Source organism: Lathyrus oleraceus, chromosome 2 (genome assembly GCF_024323335.1).
Source record: "Lathyrus oleraceus cultivar Zhongwan6 chromosome 2, CAAS_Psat_ZW6_1.0, whole genome shotgun sequence".
Classification (NCBI taxonomy): Eukaryota; Viridiplantae; Streptophyta; class Magnoliopsida; order Fabales; family Fabaceae; genus Lathyrus; species Lathyrus oleraceus.
Genome location: NC_066580.1, coordinates 2,751,729 through 2,770,052, shown reverse-complemented (window position 1 = coordinate 2,770,052; position 18,324 = coordinate 2,751,729). Strand labels below are relative to the sequence as shown.

General features: G+C 37.3%; 2 protein-coding genes across 2 annotated transcripts; both read left to right on the top strand.

The window, feature by feature from the left end:
- Positions 1–1,899: 1,899 nt before the first annotated feature.
- Positions 1,900–7,534, top strand: LOC127117491 (fimbrin-5). The gene is made up of 15 exons (XM_051047520.1): positions 1,900–2,131; positions 2,214–2,344; positions 2,472–2,642; positions 3,274–3,512; positions 3,604–3,775; positions 3,889–3,927; positions 4,045–4,113; positions 4,237–4,353; positions 4,732–4,943; positions 5,363–5,518; positions 5,655–5,854; positions 5,971–6,128; positions 6,308–6,404; positions 6,543–6,634; positions 7,030–7,534. Exons 2-15 carry the CDS (start codon positions 2,258–2,260, stop codon positions 7,237–7,239), a joined length of 2,019 nt encoding a protein of 672 aa, XP_050903477.1. The 5' UTR covers positions 1,900–2,131; positions 2,214–2,257; the 3' UTR covers positions 7,240–7,534.
- Positions 7,535–15,950: 8,416 nt separating this feature from the next.
- LOC127120994 (uncharacterized) lies at positions 15,951–16,814 on the top strand. Its single transcript, XM_051051614.1, has one exon. The coding sequence runs from the start codon at positions 15,951–15,953 to the stop codon at positions 16,812–16,814; it is 864 nt and encodes a 287-aa protein (XP_050907571.1).
- Positions 16,815–18,324: the final 1,510 nt, after the last annotated feature.

Below are 18,324 nucleotides of genomic sequence, written 5' to 3'. Positions count from 1 at the left end.
CATGCGACAAAGATAACAATGTAACTTTTGATTCTTCTAGATGTAGAGTTATAAAATCAAAATCAAAATCAAATCAAACCATATTTACTATTTCGCGAAGTGAAAATACCTGCACCATGAGTTTAAATAAATTCCTTTTAATGATGTATGTATTTTGAGTAACGAGGATAAATCTTGCATATGACATATAAGAGTAACTCATATTCATATGTATCATATGAGCAAGTTGGTGTGCAGGGATTTAGTGATCATTTTGGCAAACTTGTGGTTTGAAAAACAAGGGTTATGCGATGTGTGCTAAAAGGGTAAACAAGTAAAGATCTCCTTTAAATTTAAAATTATTGTTTTTATAAATAGGCATTTACAACCGTTGCAGATGGATCTTTTTGGCACATTCATGACCATGGGTTTTGTCAAGAATAACTATCATGACCATCATAAGTTTTCATATGTCCTATGTAGGTTAACCATAATTTAAGTGTGACATATCAAATAGAGACCCTATTTTGTCATAGTTTAATTGTGACAAATATTATACGAGACCCTCCTTAGCCACATTTTATACATGTCAAATTTTGAGTCATGTGCGGTAGTCCGTCTGGTATGTCCTCAAAGATGGCTCAAATTACCATGCCTTGTAGTCGTGGATGACTATTCTCGTTATACATGGACAACTTTTTTATCTCATCAAAGAGACATGTTTGCTTCCTTTAGAAAATTAGTCAAGGTTATCCAAAACGAGAAAGACCTAAATATTGCATAAATCTGAAGTGATCATGACAGTGAATCCCAAAATGTGAATTTCGAGTACTATTGTAATGAGAATGAAATTGAGCACACTTTTTCTTCTCCAAGAACTCCCCCAACAAAACGGGGGTATTCAAACGGAAAAGTAGATCACTTCAAGAGCTCGTGAGGATGATGCTCTATGAGACTAATCTTCCTAATTATTTTTGGACCGATGTAGTAAGCAAAGTTTCCTATGTGATGATTCGTGTCTTGAAAAGATCAATTCTAAAGCAAACTCCTTATGAGTTATACAAAGGAAGAAAGCCTAATTTTTTTCACCTCCATGTGTTCATATACAAATGTTTTATAGAAGAATTAGTTCATCTTATCTTTGATGAAACTAACCCAAAGTCAATAGAAATAAATGTTGTTGATTGTGCATGTATATTGAAAAATATTTCTAAAAGATAAAGATCAAGACCAAATTAAAAAAAAAGATTATCAAAGTAAAGATTCAAAATATAATCATTAATAAGATATTCAAAAAAAAAAACGAAGGACCAAAAGAAATCATCCAATTCATAATACCATTGAAGATATTTCTAACATAGACACGACTAACTCATCATTAATTAAATATATAATCTTATGGTTGTTATTTCCCAAATTAAATAAAACAACATCATTGAAACTCTATCAACAAACATTAGTCTTTTATCATACATTTAATTTGCTTTCTTTTTTGATTTTTCTACTAAAGATTTTGTTACTAAAGAAGTTATCATTTATATCCCTCCATTAATATTAAATCATTTCTTTCCTTCATTTAATATTAGATCATTTATATCATTCAATGATCATTTCTCTTACATCAATCTCAATTAAACTCATTAACTTGTCTTTGTCCCAAAACCTAAGAAACTAAAATGTAGAAAATTTAATAAGAATGACTAGTTTGATTCTCGGAAGCTTATGTCGAGGAAGATTGAAATCACTTAATATCATAAATAACCAGATTAATCAATCCAATATTTCGAATAATATGATGAAACAAAATAAAATAAAATTATATTACCAAAAAAAAATTAACCTCTTCTTTTTGGAATAGAGAAATTATATCAAGTCATTGATTTGTGACAATGAAAGACAGGTGTCATAGAGTGTTGCATATATGGTAAGATTGAAATAAAAAAAGGAAGAAAAGGAAAAAGCAATTTCGATTGATAGTATAGTATTTTGTTGCGTTCCCATTCGGCCATTTCCTTGTCCTTCGCGTTTCCTATCACAAATCGTTTTTTTCTCTCCACCCCATTTCTCACTTTCCTACATACAAACACACACTTCTTTCTCTCGTTCCCTTTTTGCGCAAAAATGAGAGCTTTTCTCAATCTCAACCCATAAGGTACGTCTTCTTCTTTTCGGAATTTGCTATTGGATTTCTTATTTATTCACGCATCGTTCATTCCAATGTCTTCTTGCCTCAGTGTTCTTCCAACTGTTTGATCATTTTCCTCAACCAAACTTCATCATGTCTAGCTTTGTGGGTGTCCTTGTTTCTGATCAATGGCTTCAGAGCCAGTTCACCCAAGTCGAACTTCGAACCCTCAAATCAAAAGTAAGTTTTTTTTGTTTTGTTTATTTAAATTGGACCCTTTGTTTGTTTTCTTGATTATTGATAAGAATCTAGACGTATCTGATTGTGAAATTGTGAAATGTGGAATGTGTTTGTGTTGTTTTTGTAGTATGTATCCCAGAGAACTCTATCGGGACATGTTACTGTGGGAGATTTGCCATCTGTTTTCAAGAAATTAAAGGCTTTCTCTGAGATTTTTACCGAGGATGAAATTAAGGATGCATTGGGAGAGTCATATCAGAACATGGATGATGAAATTGACTTTGAGTCCTTTCTTAGGGTGAGTCTTTTTTGTTCTTTCTTTCATGTCCTTCAAAAGTTAAAGCTTTAGGTTTCTGTTCCCATTCGATTTTTTGTTCTGTTTGGTTTCTTTTATGATTCTTCTGTCTTAGAATATGCGTGTTTGTTGATTTCTTAGAAGATATAGTATGATAATGGATAAATTGCACTCATCTCCCTAAGGTATGCTTAAATGATACATCTGCTCCCTTGAGTTAGGAAAAGACATTGACATCTCACTCAATTTCCCGAATCTCCCATCTATTATGTAAAAATAGAGGGTGTGATGTGTTTCATATAAGCCAAACTAAGGGGAGGTTTGTATGCCATTTTTCCGACAAATAAGAGTGGCCTTTGTTCATTGGAAAAATAGAGGGGGGGGGGTGAGTATTACTTAAGCATTCCTGATAGTAGATGAGTACAAATTTCCACAAGAACATAGAAGAATGTTGTTTGATGCTCAATTGGTTTCTAGGGTCTTTAGCATGTATGCACCTAACTTGAATGTATACTTTTTTTTCTTTCTGTTTTGAATGGCCGAGTGGGAAAATATATTCAGTTTATTTGGAAGTACTTTTATAGGTATTATCTATATTGAATCTGGCAGCTTATTTATTGACATTCTGTGGTAGGCACATTTAAATTTGCAAAATCGAGCTATAGCAAAAAGTGGCGGTTCAAAAAGTTTTTCTTCATTTTTGAAGACAGCCACAACGACTGTTCATCATGCAATTAATGAATCTGAGAAGGCTTCTTATGTTGCACACATTAACAGTTACTTGGCTGAAGATAAGTTCATGAAGCAGTTTCTTCCAATTGATCCATCTTCAAATGCATTGTTTGATCTTGCTAAAGGTGGAGTTCTGCTCTGGTAAATGATCGGCGCTCAACACGAGATCAATCTTTTTTAAAGATTATAACATTTTTGCTCTCCAATTTTATTGGTTATTTTACTGCTGCAGCAAGCTTATTAATATTGCTGTTCCTGGGACCATAGATGAGCGAGCTATTAACACTAAACGGGATCTTAATCCTTGGGAGAGAAATGAAAATCACACCCTTGGCCTCAATTCAGCAAAGGCTATTGGGTGCACAGTGGTTAATATTGGTACTCAGGATATGGTTGAAGGAAGAGTAGGTTCAATCTTCTTTTTGTCCTTATCCCCTTTTTTGAGATTTTAGTTGTCTGAATTTTGAAAAACTATAACACTTCAAATATGAACGTTTTCTTGTTTGTTTATTTGTAGCCTTATTTGATACTTGGTCTGATTTCACAAATAATCAAGGTATGCCTGAAATCCACTCCCTTTTTACTTGCATAGACTTTTAATTATTCATTGGAAAGACTTTTAAACTTACAGTGTATTGTGTTTTTCTGTTTTTCCATTATGTGGCAACATTAGATTCAACTATTAGCTGATCTCAATCTGAAGAAAACTCCTCAACTTTTGGAATTAGTGGAAGATGATAAGGTGATATTAGCTAATATTGTTCCTGCTGTTTGTAATTTGCAACTCCCGTGATATTCTTTCCTTTTACATTTTTCAGAACTACAATTAATTAAATCTCTTTATTATGTTATGACAAAATGGCAGGATGTGGAGGAGCTTATCAGCTTACCGCCTGACAAGGTTTTATTGAAATGGATGAATTTCCACTTGAAGAAAGCTGGATATGAGAAACAAGTTACAAATTTCTCTTCTGATGTAAAGGTGAGGGAAATGCTATTTCTTATTGTATGTTTATTTACTCTAATAGTTGCTAGAAATGATAAAAAATAAGTAGTTACTGAGGTATAAGACTAGAAAAATTAATGAACTAGTACTGTAGTACTCCTTATGAACCCCTTTTGTTCTGATCTACTTAATCAGTGAAGAAACTGTAGACCTCCTTATGCTCGTTTGTCCTTGACAGTGTTCAGTAGTTTTCTAGGAATAAATTTCACTGTATTGTCCTGCATCATGCTGATTACTGAATCATTGTGTGGCACATTTTCCTCACCTAGCAGATGTTTGATAGATGTAAACAGATACGACATGGTTATAAGCTGTCACAGGTCTATTTTATTTTTAATGCTTTCTTTTTTGCAGGATGGAGAGGCTTATGCTTACTTGCTAAATGCTCTTGCTCCGGAAGTTGCAGGCCCAGGTGCCTTGACCACAACTGATCCTACAGAAAGAGCAACTATGGTTCTTGAGCAGGCAGAGAGATTAGATTGCAAGCGATACCTCACTCCAAAGGACATAGTGGAGGGGTCTCCTAACCTTAATCTTGCATTTGTTGCTCAAATATTCCAGCATAGGTATGGGTTACTTTAAAGATGTTGCAAATTGTGCTATTCGCTTTGTTGCATAGTTATTTATACATTAAGAATTTTTGGGGGGCACGCTTCCAAGAACCCATGTTTTTTTCTTTACCTTTTTTTTTGGGAAAAGATTGGCTCCTTTAATTTTTTTAATAGGCTTCTGACTTCTGAGTATCAGGTTCATTAGATCTTATGAATATAGAAAGTTTGTTCTTTCTGACGATTCTTTCCACTAGACTTGAACTCTCCTTTTTGGAAAAAAGAGGACGTGGCAATTGATTCATTTGTTAGGAACAAGTATGTAGGAATAGTAAAGTTATAGAGTTAGAAGACGATTGGAAGATGGATCTTTAGCTTGGAGATTGTGACTTTCATTCTTATAAATTCAAAAATCTCTGGTACTTTCACTTGTGTAGGAATGGCCTTACAGTTGACACAAATAAAATGTCCTTTGCTGAGATGATGACTGATGATGCACAGACATCTCGGGAAGAAAGATGCTTCAGACTCTGGATTAACAGTCTTGGAATTGTTACTTACGTCAATAATGTTTTCGAGGATGTCAGAAATGGGTAGCCTTTCCACTATTCAGTCGGTTCATCATCTGCATTTTTCTTACTCTGTTCACATCTGTCATGTACACACGTACTTGAAATTTTTCCTTGACCAAACAACTGGTTATGGTTTTCTTTATTTCCTTTTCCACAGATGGGTTCTATTAGAAGTTCTTGATAAGGTTTCACCTGGATCTGTCAACTGGAAGCAGGCAACAAAGCCTCCTATAAAGATGCCATTTCGAAAAGTGGAGAATTGCAACCAAGTTATAAAAATTGGGAAGGACCTTAACTTTTCCTTGGTAAATGTTGCTGGTAATGATATTGTACAAGGGAATAAGAAGCTCTTACTAGGTTAGTTTCAATGATTTTCAGCTTTATGGTTGATTTGCATTGTTGGTGAAGCCGATATGTTTGTTTGATAGCATTGGAGTGTCTAACAAGAACGTTCATCTCTGTTTGTCCGACAGCATTTTTGTGGCAGCTTATGCGATTTACCATGCTTCAACTTCTGAGAAACTTAAGATCACACTCCCAAGGTAAAGAGATTACAGATGCTGATATATTGAACTGGGCAAACAACAAAGTGAAGAAAGCTGGAAGAACGTCTCAAATGGAGAGTTTCAAGGTAATAAGGCAGAAAATAACCAGTTCTTAGAATATTGTGGTATTAACATGTATGCAAATATTTGATCTTAAGAATGTATTTACGTATAATACCATTCTTGGTAATCTTAATTTTTCATTTATCTAAAACTGTTATTAATATTCTCTCATGTTAATTTTTCATTTATTTTATTTCATCAGGATAAAAATCTTTCCAATGGTATTTTCTTCCTTGAGCTTTTGAGCGCTGTAGAGCCAAGAGTGGTCAACTGGACTCTAGTTACTAAAGGGGAGACTGGTATGTTAACTTTGCATTCAACTTGAAACTATTTAATTTCTTATCAAGCATTTAGTTTAACATTGATGCGACGTGAATATGTAATCTTACAAACAACAATTGAAATGTTCAAATGTATATCTGTTGGACAAATCGCAGATGATGACAAGAAGTTGAATTCAACATATATCATCAGTGTCGCCCGAAAACTCGGATGCTCCATTTTCCTGTTACCTGAGGACATTATAGAGGTAATGTCAACAATAGTATATGTAATTTTGCCGTGTTCCATGAAAAATCAACTTCACTGTTTTTGTTCAGTTGAAGAATGCTAGCAACCAGTGTTGTAGATGACGGAGAGCCAAAATCCCGCCATACCGGACGCTTTGTGGCGCCGTTCTAACGGGTTATGGCGGAAAAACCTGCAATATCGGTCAATATTTACCATTGCGGCATAGTGCTGCAATTGCGGATATTTGATAACACTGCTAGCAACACACCTAGACACTTCCGTTTATTGATTAAAATTCATATGGATCCCTATGTTGATGCTTCTGGAAGATTATAGCATACTTTAAACTGTTGTTAACCAGCTGAGAAATTTGATTTGTGTAGCTCAAGCTTATTTTGCATTTAACCTTGACAGGTAAACCAGAAGATGATACTTACTTTATCTGCTAGCATCATGTACTGGAGTCTGCAGAATTCTGAAGAAAACTCCCCAGAGGCATCGCCCGTAGCTTCAGCAGACGGTGAACATGAAACAGATTTAGTCAATGAGGTATCCGATTTAGCCAATGAGGTATCCGATTTAGCCATTGATGATGATGCTTCAGAGAAAGTCAGCTCTCCTTAAGTTGGCAATATGGAATCTCCGCCGACATTAAAAAAGGAAGCCTGTTAAAAAGTTGAAATAAATCACAGAATGAGAAAAATTCATTTTTGTTTATAGAACAGAAGGCCGAAGCCAGCCTCTTGGTGCTCGGCGCAAAAGAAAGAGCTTATATTTTTTTATGAAAAACCACAGATTATAGAAGGTTCTTGTAAAATTTGTTTTAGTGTTTTTTTTTGTATATTCTTTGACGAAAATCGTATGCATTTTTTTCTCTCAATAATAAGAAAAGGGAGCAAGGCGTCAGTTTTATTTTCTATATATTTGACTCACCTAATATGACATTTTTCATCTTTTCTATAAGAAAGAAGAGCTATCTTAATTTTCGTTTTTAATAACTATAAACCTTTTTGTTATGCATGTCTAGTCTATTTTAGGATTCTTGTCATCATTTTTTCTAACACTATGTATTTAGTTATAGGATCGACTGATACAGGGATCAATCCTAATATTCATGTTCATTATCTGAATGTTCAATTGAAGATAGAACTTTTGTATTTTTTGAAATTCAAAGAGGAATTTCATCATAGTTAAGTTGAGTTCATTTTCTTTGTGAGGTCTTTAACATCCAACATTCAAACTTGTTTACTGTCACGAGCATAGATTAATGTGGTAATGAAAATAGAGGTGTATTTTTTATTTAGTTAAATCTAAAGACCATGTTTCTAATTTTAAATAAATCCATCAGTTCAATGCACTAACACTTCAAAAAAAACTATACTAAAAGTCCTCTGATAAACAAAACCACCCTGAAAATCTTTCTCTCAAGTCTTCTGATCCACATATCAAATCGAAAATCTTACTTTCAAATTATCTAGTCCATAAGATAGACATACCATAAGACTTTTGAGTAAGTTTCTTCGAAACCTTTTTTACTTTGGCCATCAGATGTCTTGTGAATGTCTTCGGTTTTTCTTTCTTTCTTAAAGACGATAAAAAATTGTTTTTTTAGATTAATGGTGAAGCAGAGGAAGCGACGGTAGAATTATTCGGTAGAATTATTCGTTGTGGAGGCGTAGGACGAAGAACGCTACCTACCCCAGATGTATAGTAAGAGTAGGTAGGCGACATCTCAAGGTCTCAGGTTCGAATCCATCTAGGTGCAATTAATCTTTATGTTGGGCCAGTTCATATGAAGCTTTGCTCTAGCTTTAAACTGGACTTCCGCTAGTGGACAGTGGAATTGGTCCTCTTGGATTAGTCGGTCACAAGGTCAGATATCAAGATTTAAAAAAAAAGTAGGTAGGCGAACCTAAGTAGCATTAATTTCAATACCCCGACAGACTTACGACATGTCTCTTCTCATACGGTACGAGCACCATATTGCTCTTCATTTATGGTATGACTGAGATATGTAAATCTCAAACACTTTATATTAAATAATATATAATTTTAGTTATTGTTGATAATTTATATTTTTGATCTTTTAAATTATTTTTAAGAAAGAGGTCCGATGAAAGAACTAAAGGTGGTTGCACATAAAAGTAAGATGGTACAATTGGTTCTAATATATCTTGCAACAAAGATTCAGGTTGGTTGAAACATGAGTAGGATTGGTCAAAATCTACTATCAGCATTCACAGAGAGGTGGCATCCAAAGACATCGTCCTTTCATATGTGATTTGGTGAGATAACCATTACCTTGGACAATGTTTCTTGTCTACTACACCTTCCGATCATAGGTGATTTCTAAGCCCCCCCCCCCTGCATGGGTCCATATTATACTGAAGTGGATGTACGATTTAATCGTGTGTCACATGTCTATTTGTGGTAGATATAGTTTGGGGCAGCCACACAGTCACATTATACACATGTCTATTTGTGGTAGATATAGTTTGGGGCAGCCACACAGTCATATTATACATATATTTGGGAGATGCTTCTATGTTTAGCAGCTCAACGGATATGCCACTTTTCTACATGTATTTATTTTGATTTAGTTTCTTTATTTTTATTTATTATTATTTAGTTATATTTATTTTAATTGATAATATTTATATTGTAACAATGTTGGATTCACGATTATTTTCCTAGTGTTGGCAAGAAAGGATAGTCCCAGTTGGCGAGTAACGGTAGTGGACTTCCACGGGCGATGAGATGGACGTATAAACAAAGGTTAAAAAAGGTTGATGAACTTATTATCTTGTTGGACGACTTGACACATGTTGATGTCATATGACGTCCATTCGACAGACATGCAGGGTCATTTGATGATATATCTCTAGACAAATGATCGGTCATATGACCCGAAAAGCTTCCGCAATTCCCGTATCTAGGTCCAAGAAGATTAAATAGGGGCAACTGTAGTACCCCAAAATTTACCCTCCCATTTTCTTCACATCTCCGTCTAACCGTTTGACTAGAGTTCAATTGCATACATTATTAACTCATGCATAAGCAATCATTCATTACCATGGATTTCAAGTATTTGACTTGCAGGGCTTTGGTTTGTTCGTACAACAACTGGAAATGCTTGATGTAGGCTTGCCCCGAGGCACCGAGGCCTCCAAAATCCTAATCTCAGGTAATCTCAGGTGATATGTCACACTCAGCATCTGGTACTTGGTCCGTCCATTTTGTCCTCTTTGATGCTCGAGTATTGGTCATAATCCAAGTCCTTGGTCTCATAACATCCATCCACCTTCATTCATTCGCCTAATCATGGTCGTGCCACTATGCTTGGTCCTTGGGTTCCCGTTTCTCGCCTTCGTGTGTCAATTATAATTCTCGGGTTTGAGTCAAGTCGTTTTCATCCAATTGGTCAATTCCATTCATTTTTATCCCTAAAATATTCATTACATACATAAAAAGGTGCAAAAAAGGTGTAACATTGCAAAAAAACTCATTTTTGGAGGTTTTTAGCCCTGTGAGTCGACTCATGACTCGACGCAAAACCCCCGGGTCCGAACAGGTCGACCCACCGGTCGACTCAATTCTGGGAAGCTTGAGTGAGTCGACTCACTCACCCTTTGCGTTGACTCTTGCTCCTTCTTTCTTTGAACCTGGTTCCCTCGGGTCGGAACAGGTTGACCTATCAGTCGACTCAATGTTGGAAATTCGTGATTGAGTGAGTCACTCGTCACTTACGTTGACTCATTTCCATTTCTTCTTTCAGTATTTTCGTTGCGGGTCCGGACAGGTCGACTCTTAGGTCAACTCAACCCTGGGAAAACCACTGTTTGAGTCGACTCATTCCCTACTTGAGTCGACTCATGGCTTGCTCTGCAGGACTTTGCACTACTGTTAGGAGAATGGGACTTTTGGGATGAAACATGATCCTCTATTATTGAGGCTTGCAATCCAAGGAAAGTAGACCCATGCATGAACACCGAAAAAATCGTGAGCATCCGACGACACTCCGAGGTTCAGTACTTCATTGAGCTTCAACCACATGCATTGTGAACACATCAAACCTGCAGCAAACCAAGTGCAGTAAAATCCACAAACACTTCAATTTGCACAATCATAACCAAGACCAAAATCACCAACACAAATATTTTTAACCTACAATAACAAGTCATGATTTAGTCTACATTGCACCTAAACCAACATCAAAACTAATTGCATCCAAATTTCCACCTGTAATAGTCAGTCATAATAGTCACTTGAACACATGTCCACTAAGTTAACTAATTAACTAACTTCCAACTCAATAATTAACAACCTAAACTCACTGAGTCCATTCCAACTAACTCTAAACCTCTTTTAACTAACTCCAAGCCTAATTCCAAACCTCATTAATCCCGAGCCTAATCCCTATAAATTCTCATCTTCACCATCATTTGAGTCTCTTCACCATTCACTACTCTCTAGCTACACTTTTGCATTCATCAACTTCAATTCTCTGCAATCTTTCTTTGAACCCTCGCCCTCTCACACTCAAAGCTCAATTTTCCCAAAACTCCATTGAAGCTTCACATTGAAGCTTCAAGAAGAGTGAGCTAAACCTCATCTTACTACAGTTTTGGTGAAGAAGAAGATTCAGAAAACAAGAGGAAGATAAAGGCAATACTTTCCCATCTTGTACAAGTGATTTTCCGTAATCATCATTTTCTCTGATCAACACTCGCCAGAGCAATTCTCAGCTTCGGAGGTAGTTCCTTTTTTCATTGCATTTCTGGTTGTTATATCGAACATTACACCATGCTAGTACAAACCCCCATCATGAGGAGCTTTGAATCTTGTTCATGGAGGAGTATTTTGGATCTAAGTTCTTAGGAGTTCTTGAGGATTCAGTATCATTATTGGATTTAGGACCAGGAATTAGAGAATTTGGAGAGTGGGTCCTTGTTCGGGAGGTAGAGACGAAGATGAAGGTGTCTCCACTTTTCATTTCCGTTAGCCACCGCCGCCGGAAGCGATTTCCGGCATGGTGGTCCACGGTGGAGCTCCGGCACCGGCGACCTGAACTGTCTTGGAAAAAGGCGCGTACATTCAAATTCTTCTGGTTTTTTTCAACACAACTCCCAATCTTTGGGCTCACCTTCTGATTGGGCTTTGGGCTTGTCACACTCTAAGCCCAATACAGTGTTATCTCACACTATTTTTCTGCTGCACCCCCTAACTGAAGAGAACCTTGTTCTGCATTGGACTTTGGCACCTGAAGCCCATGCATATTGGACTCTATTTTACTCTGTTTTTCTGCACATCCAAACCAGGCCTACACCTCTATTTTGCAAAAACTTTCTATTTTATTTGCTTTATTTGTTTTATTTGTTTGTTAATTGATTAATTTGGTTGATAGAGTTTAGGCTAATTAGGTCAATTAGGAACTCAAATAGAATTTTCATTTTTAGATTCAATAACCGTAATTTGGCAAAAGACCATTTTACCCTTTAGGGGTAATTTTGGATATTTTACTCATATAATCATATACTCTTTTAGGACTAGAAGTTAACTTAGAATTTTAACCCAAAGTCTCAACATTAACATGTTCCCTTAGGAATAGAATTAACATAACTTTTTGATCGAGACTTTGATTAACATGCACATGTTCCCTTAGAATTTGTACGTAGAATCTTAGTCGAATTTTGACTAACCATAACATGCTCCCTTAGGCTAGTTTGATCAATGATAACCATTAGATTAGGTTTTAACCAAAAATTCCAAATTACTTCAAACCCATGGTTCAAATCGGTCAAAAGCAATTTTGATCAATTAAATCCTTTGAACTTGTATAATCCCATAGTCTAACTTTAGTGACCGAAAGACCCTCGGTGACTTAATAAGACTTTTCTTCTAAGTTGTGGAACACGAGGCCTCAAGTCAGATATCTCAATCAAGGCATCCTCAGTTATACTAAGTAGTGGATTATACAAGCGTATCAAAGGTGTCATCTTCAAAAGCTCATCAAGTCAAGGTTAGAATTGTGTGGCATGAGTCTTAAGTAATAGAGAAAGAGTGACACTGGAGTATTCCTACCCCCATTCTGAGTATCCTTGGGTATGGGACGTATGACCAAAAGCTCATTGTATTCACCTCTATTCGCAGACTTTAGCACAATTATAATCGCACGATTGACGAGTCCCTCTCACTCCACAAAGCAATACAACAAAGCAAGGACTACATCAACAACTTATCAATCATGAATCAAGTTGTACGACACGAGCCTTAAACAATGGAGAAGGAATGGGACTGGAGTATTCCTACCCTCATTATGAGTATCTTTGGGTATGGGACTAATGACCCAGCGCTCATCGTATTCACCTCTATTCATAGACTTTAGTGCAATTCGAATCGAACAATTGATAAGGTCTTCATCAACACAAGAAACAACAATAAAGATTCTTCCCCCCACTTGAAAGTTAAGATGAGAGTTGCATGCCACTAACCTTAAGTGGTAAAGAAGGAATGAGACTGGAGCTTTCCTACACTCACTCTGGATATCTTTGGGTGCGAGACGTTTGGCTCATTGCTTACCGTATCCACCTTTACTCATAGACTTTATTGCGATTCTTATCAAGCAACTATCAAGTATCTCCATTCTATTCAATCATTCAATCACATTCTTTGTCTCCAATCATCTTTGTTTTCAGCCCTAGTGGGCTAAAGTACGAATGCTCTGATTTCCTTATTGCACTATAAGGATATGTAGGTAGGAGAACCCAGTTTCTTCGCGAGCTACCCTATTTATTAATCAATCATTCTTCATTCATAAATCAATACCATCTTTTTTAGATAAAATATCACTTTTCCTTGGTTTCCATGTTCATCCTTTTAGGACGCCTAATGAATAGTCCGCCTTGTGAACCAAGAGTTGTTTGGATTATCCTCAGACATTTAATTTGTTGTGACAGGAGTGGGTATGCCTAGTCTCCTCCACATCCTAGTCAATACCTCTTTCGCTCTTCGGTTCCATGTTTATTTCTTCATGGATCCAAGATATTATTCTCCTTTGATCTTGAATTGTTTGTACCCCAGCAAGTGATACATTCTCCCTTACATCCGCCAATACTTTCTTGTGAGTCTCATACTCATCCTTTTAGGACGCCTAATGAACAATCCACTTTGTGAAACCAAGAGTTGTTTGTGTTGTGAAACCAAACACTTAATTCAATCTTTTTCAGTTATTCCAATACAGTGTTGTAGGCCCTCACTTGTTGGTTCATCCCAGTTTTACTTTTGGGTTCGAAGCCAAATATTTTTGTGAGTTCCCTTGATACCATTCTATTGGTTCAAGTTATACTTTTCATCACTGTATATCTCCCTCTTAGTCTCGTGGATTGCTCTGATTTTCTCATTGCACAGTGAGAATACGTAGGCACGAAGATGCGAATCCCTGGCGAGCATACTCCTAATTATTCCTCTTTCGCCTTAGGGAACCATCTATATCTTTCATAATCTATTACTGTTAGCTCATATTTTCGACGCCCACCCTAAATTACCAAAATTGGAAAATATGCACAACTGGTTTCGACCAAGAAGTAATATTCGACCAGCTGGAGGTGAATCAGCTTGGCTAGTTGGATAAAGATCAAGCTCATAGCTGAAATATCGGAGCAGTTCTTTAGAGAAGCGATTAGAAAACGGTTTTCGATCAAAGATTCAAAATTTAAATAAAGGAGGGAATTCCACCTTCGTCAGAAACCGCAAGAGCACACGTGGAACATAATGAACGAATGCGCGCATGCAGGGTGCCACGTGTATCGACGTGATTGAAGGACCATCAAAGCGGTTATTTCGTTCCAGTATAAATATAGGGTCTTAGTGTTAGAAAAGTGTGTGTCAAATTGTGTACAAAATATGCAAATTTACTAAGTATTTGTGTGAAGAAGAATTGTAAAACGCATAATGTACGTTGACTACACCATTGTTAGTTATTTCAAAGCAATATAAATTTGTCTTTACTTTCTTTCCAGAAACATTCTTCCTTGCTTCTTCCTTTCAAACACTTTATTTTTAATTTGCCATTTGCAATTTTAAGATCCTTTCGTTCCTTTCCCTACATTTAACGTTTACTTTGCAGTCTTAAGATTCCGGTACTTGCAAACTTTACTTTACCATTTTAAATCCTTTATAATTCCTGTCGTTTACTTCATTTTTCTTTACTAGTTCTAAAACGCCAATTTAAGACCTTTTTTTCATTCAAGTCATCCTTTCTCCTTAGTTTTCTTTCAAACTCTGATCTGACATTTAGTCTTGATTATTTATTACTACCACGTTTACAAAACACTTAGCACATGTCCTAGGATCAATCTGATCGATCCTGCGAGCAACCATATTTAGAAATTTGGAAGATCAGCGGTTGTTTACCAATTTTCAAGGTAAATAAATTGGCACGCCCAGTGGGACTAGTGCTAATGTGACGTATCGTGTAAGATTCTGATTGTTAAGTTTTGTTTGGGAAAAGATTCGTTGTATGATTTTAAGAAGCGGTAAAATAGCCATAAACGACGAACGACGAACATGGACAGAATCCCAGACGAGGATGGCAAATATGAATCCGCCAGACACTCAAAATTCTCAAAATCCATCAACTAGCAACATAGCGCCCCCTTCTTCTTTGATAGGGGCAACCACAGCTACAACGCATGCGTCCGAAGTAGTTCCGTCTATGGTGAGTTCGATGCCTACGCATTTGATCTCCCATTCTGAACCAATTTTAACTTACATTGGACCTAGGGGACCTCCTCACACTCCTTCACCAATTAGGAATATCCCAAATAGGTTGTTGGTACCCCCTGGTTTCTCAATACCATTTAGTGGTCGAGAGCAGCCGTATGGAAAGCCAACTTCAGTGATGGCTAATCTACAAAATGTGGGTTCTACTTTTTTGGAACCGGAGGTTAACATAAATTCACCAGTGCAAGGGTCTGGGATAAACGCGGGTCGAACCAATCAATCGTTAGGTCTGAAACACCCAGCACAACTACCCACTCTTACTAATAATTCTGCGGCGGCATGGAGGCAACAGATGGATGAAAGCAATCATGAAATGATCCAAATGTTAACTCAGACTTTGACCACTGTGCTAAATCCTCTGATTCAGAATACGAATGTCTGAGTTTCTTGGTATACCTCAGCACCAGTGTCCCCTTCCCAGGGATTGGGTAAGAGAGAATCAAGAGCCCACGTTTGAGGAAGACCTCACCATTAACCAGATTCCACAAAACCAAGGGGGAATGGTAGTACCCCCTAGGATTGAACCACATGTACCCAGAGAACCAAGGGTGTTAATGGTAAATAGGAATCAAAATGTTGATGATATCATACGTCAAGTTCGACATGATGATGTGGCAGCAGATAATAACCTAACAATTATAGTCGAAAGAATTATGGTTCGAAATGGGGTAAATTTTGGCCTTAGAAGACCAAATTATACGCCTCCTTTAGCAGAGTATATCTTACAAGCGGAAGCACCCCTGAGGACCAAAATTCCCAAATTCACCAAGTTTACTGGGGATACTACTGAGTCTACTATTGAACACGTGGCGAGATATTTAATCGAGGCTGGAGATGTGTCAAATAACGAGAGCCTTCGGATGAAATTTTTTCCAAGTTCTCTTACAAAGAATGCTTTCACATGGTTCACAACTTTGCCCCAAAATTTGATCCACTCATGGAATCAACTAGAAAGAATGTTCCATGAACAGTTCTACATGGGGCAAACGAAGATAAGTTTGAAAGAGTTGGCTAGTGTCAGACAAAAATTCACTGAGCCAATCGACGACTATCTGAACAGATTTCGACTACTCAAAGTCAGGTGTTTTACGCAAGTACCAGAGCATGAACTGGTCGAAATGGCCGCTGGGGGTCTTAACTATTCGATTAGAAAGAAATTGGATACTCAATGCCTAAGGGATATGGCCCAGTTGGCTGACAGAGTTCGACAGGTAGAACATTTAAAAGAAGAAAAGGCTAGGACGAACAAAGGTAAACTGGTAGCCTATGTCGATTTCAGGAAAGATGACGAAGGTTCATGTCATGAATTTCCAGACTTCGACGACAATGAGATCGACCTTGCTGAATTGACACAAGGGCCGTCATATGCGTGTAAAGTTTTAGCTCTTTCGAACGGAAAAAAACCCTGTCAAACTTGAAAAGAATGACAGGTTTCCTAAGAAAACATATATGTTCGGTGTTACAAAATGTGACAAGATTTTTGACTTACTAGTCAAAGATGGTCAGATGATAGTACCTCTGGGTGCTAAAGTACCTCCTTTAGAACAAAGAAAGAAACGAGGGTTTTGTAAATGCCATAGTTTTGTGGTTCATAAAACGTCTCAATGTTTTCTTTTCAGGGATCTTGTGCAGAGTGCCATCTAGGAAGGAAGACTCAAGTTCGGTGACAAGACACGGAGCCAGATGAAAATTGACTCTGATCCTCTACAGATAGCTGAGGCTCATTATATTGAGCCAGAGGAGGTGAACCTCATTGAAGTCGCTGATGATTTCTGTATAACCGAAGTCACTGAAGATTTTGTCAATGGGCCTATCATGGCTAGAGTTCATGAGTACTTCGAGCAAGCGCCTCTTGGAGATTTCGCCCAAAAGGATACAGAGGATGTCAACAAAGAAAATGTTGAAGTCTCAGATATCGAGGGTGCTGGAAATTCAAAGTTAATAATGATCACTAAAGAAACCGCTGATGATTTCATTCAGATGGACAAGGCTACTGATGGCCTTCAAAAACAATTCCAAAGGTTGGATATTACTGAGGATATCCAAATGGAAGTTAACATGGTGGAGTTGTCTCGAGAAATCTCCATGGAGGTCGATGATGAATGTCAACAAGAGGAGTATAACAAGGTAGCCTTCCCTCAGGAGGAAGGAACGTTGTTGGACTTCCTCCGAAGGTGTCAGAAAAAGAAATCGGAAGTTATGTTATGCCTCAGGTGCAGTGTTGTCTTCGACAAAAAGGAATCTCAGAATCTAGAAGGAGTTAGGAGAGTGAATCACCAAGATGTCCATAAAGCCATCCACAATAATCAAGTGGGTAAGCTAGAAAGGTTTTTCGATTCCAGGAGATATCCTGATCCTAGGCGCCCCATGGTGACGTTGAGCGAAACCAAGTAAGCTGGGCGAAATTTCAAACCCATGACCTTTAAGCCAAGCATCGAAGGATCAAATGGAAAGTGGGTCAAGCAAACTGATGGAAGGAAACACGAGCATGGAAAGTGGCAAAACTTCGAGGTTGAAAGAGGTTCGTCGCTGACTTACCGCCAGGAATTTCGGTCTGATAAAAGGACTTCACATGTGTCTGAAAACTATAAAGGAAAGAATCCTATGATGAGATCTCTGTGAAGAAGAGAACAAAGAAGGCGAAAATCTAAAAGAGAAGCTGGCGAGATAGACCAAGCTGAATCAAGTACCAACGTGATGGTGAAGAAAAAGGATGGTCCAAACTTCACCAAAAGAGATCCCAAGATTTCAAGTAAGACGGTCGGAGAAAATCAAGTGGCTGCCGAAGATGAATTATTAACTGACAACTTCGACTCTGGTTCGGAGGATTCCTTAGACATTTTAGTCAGAGCAGTATCCGTAATGCCCATAGAATTCGGTCGGATCACTGAAGTTGACGATAACGACAGTATCACCGAGAAGGAAATG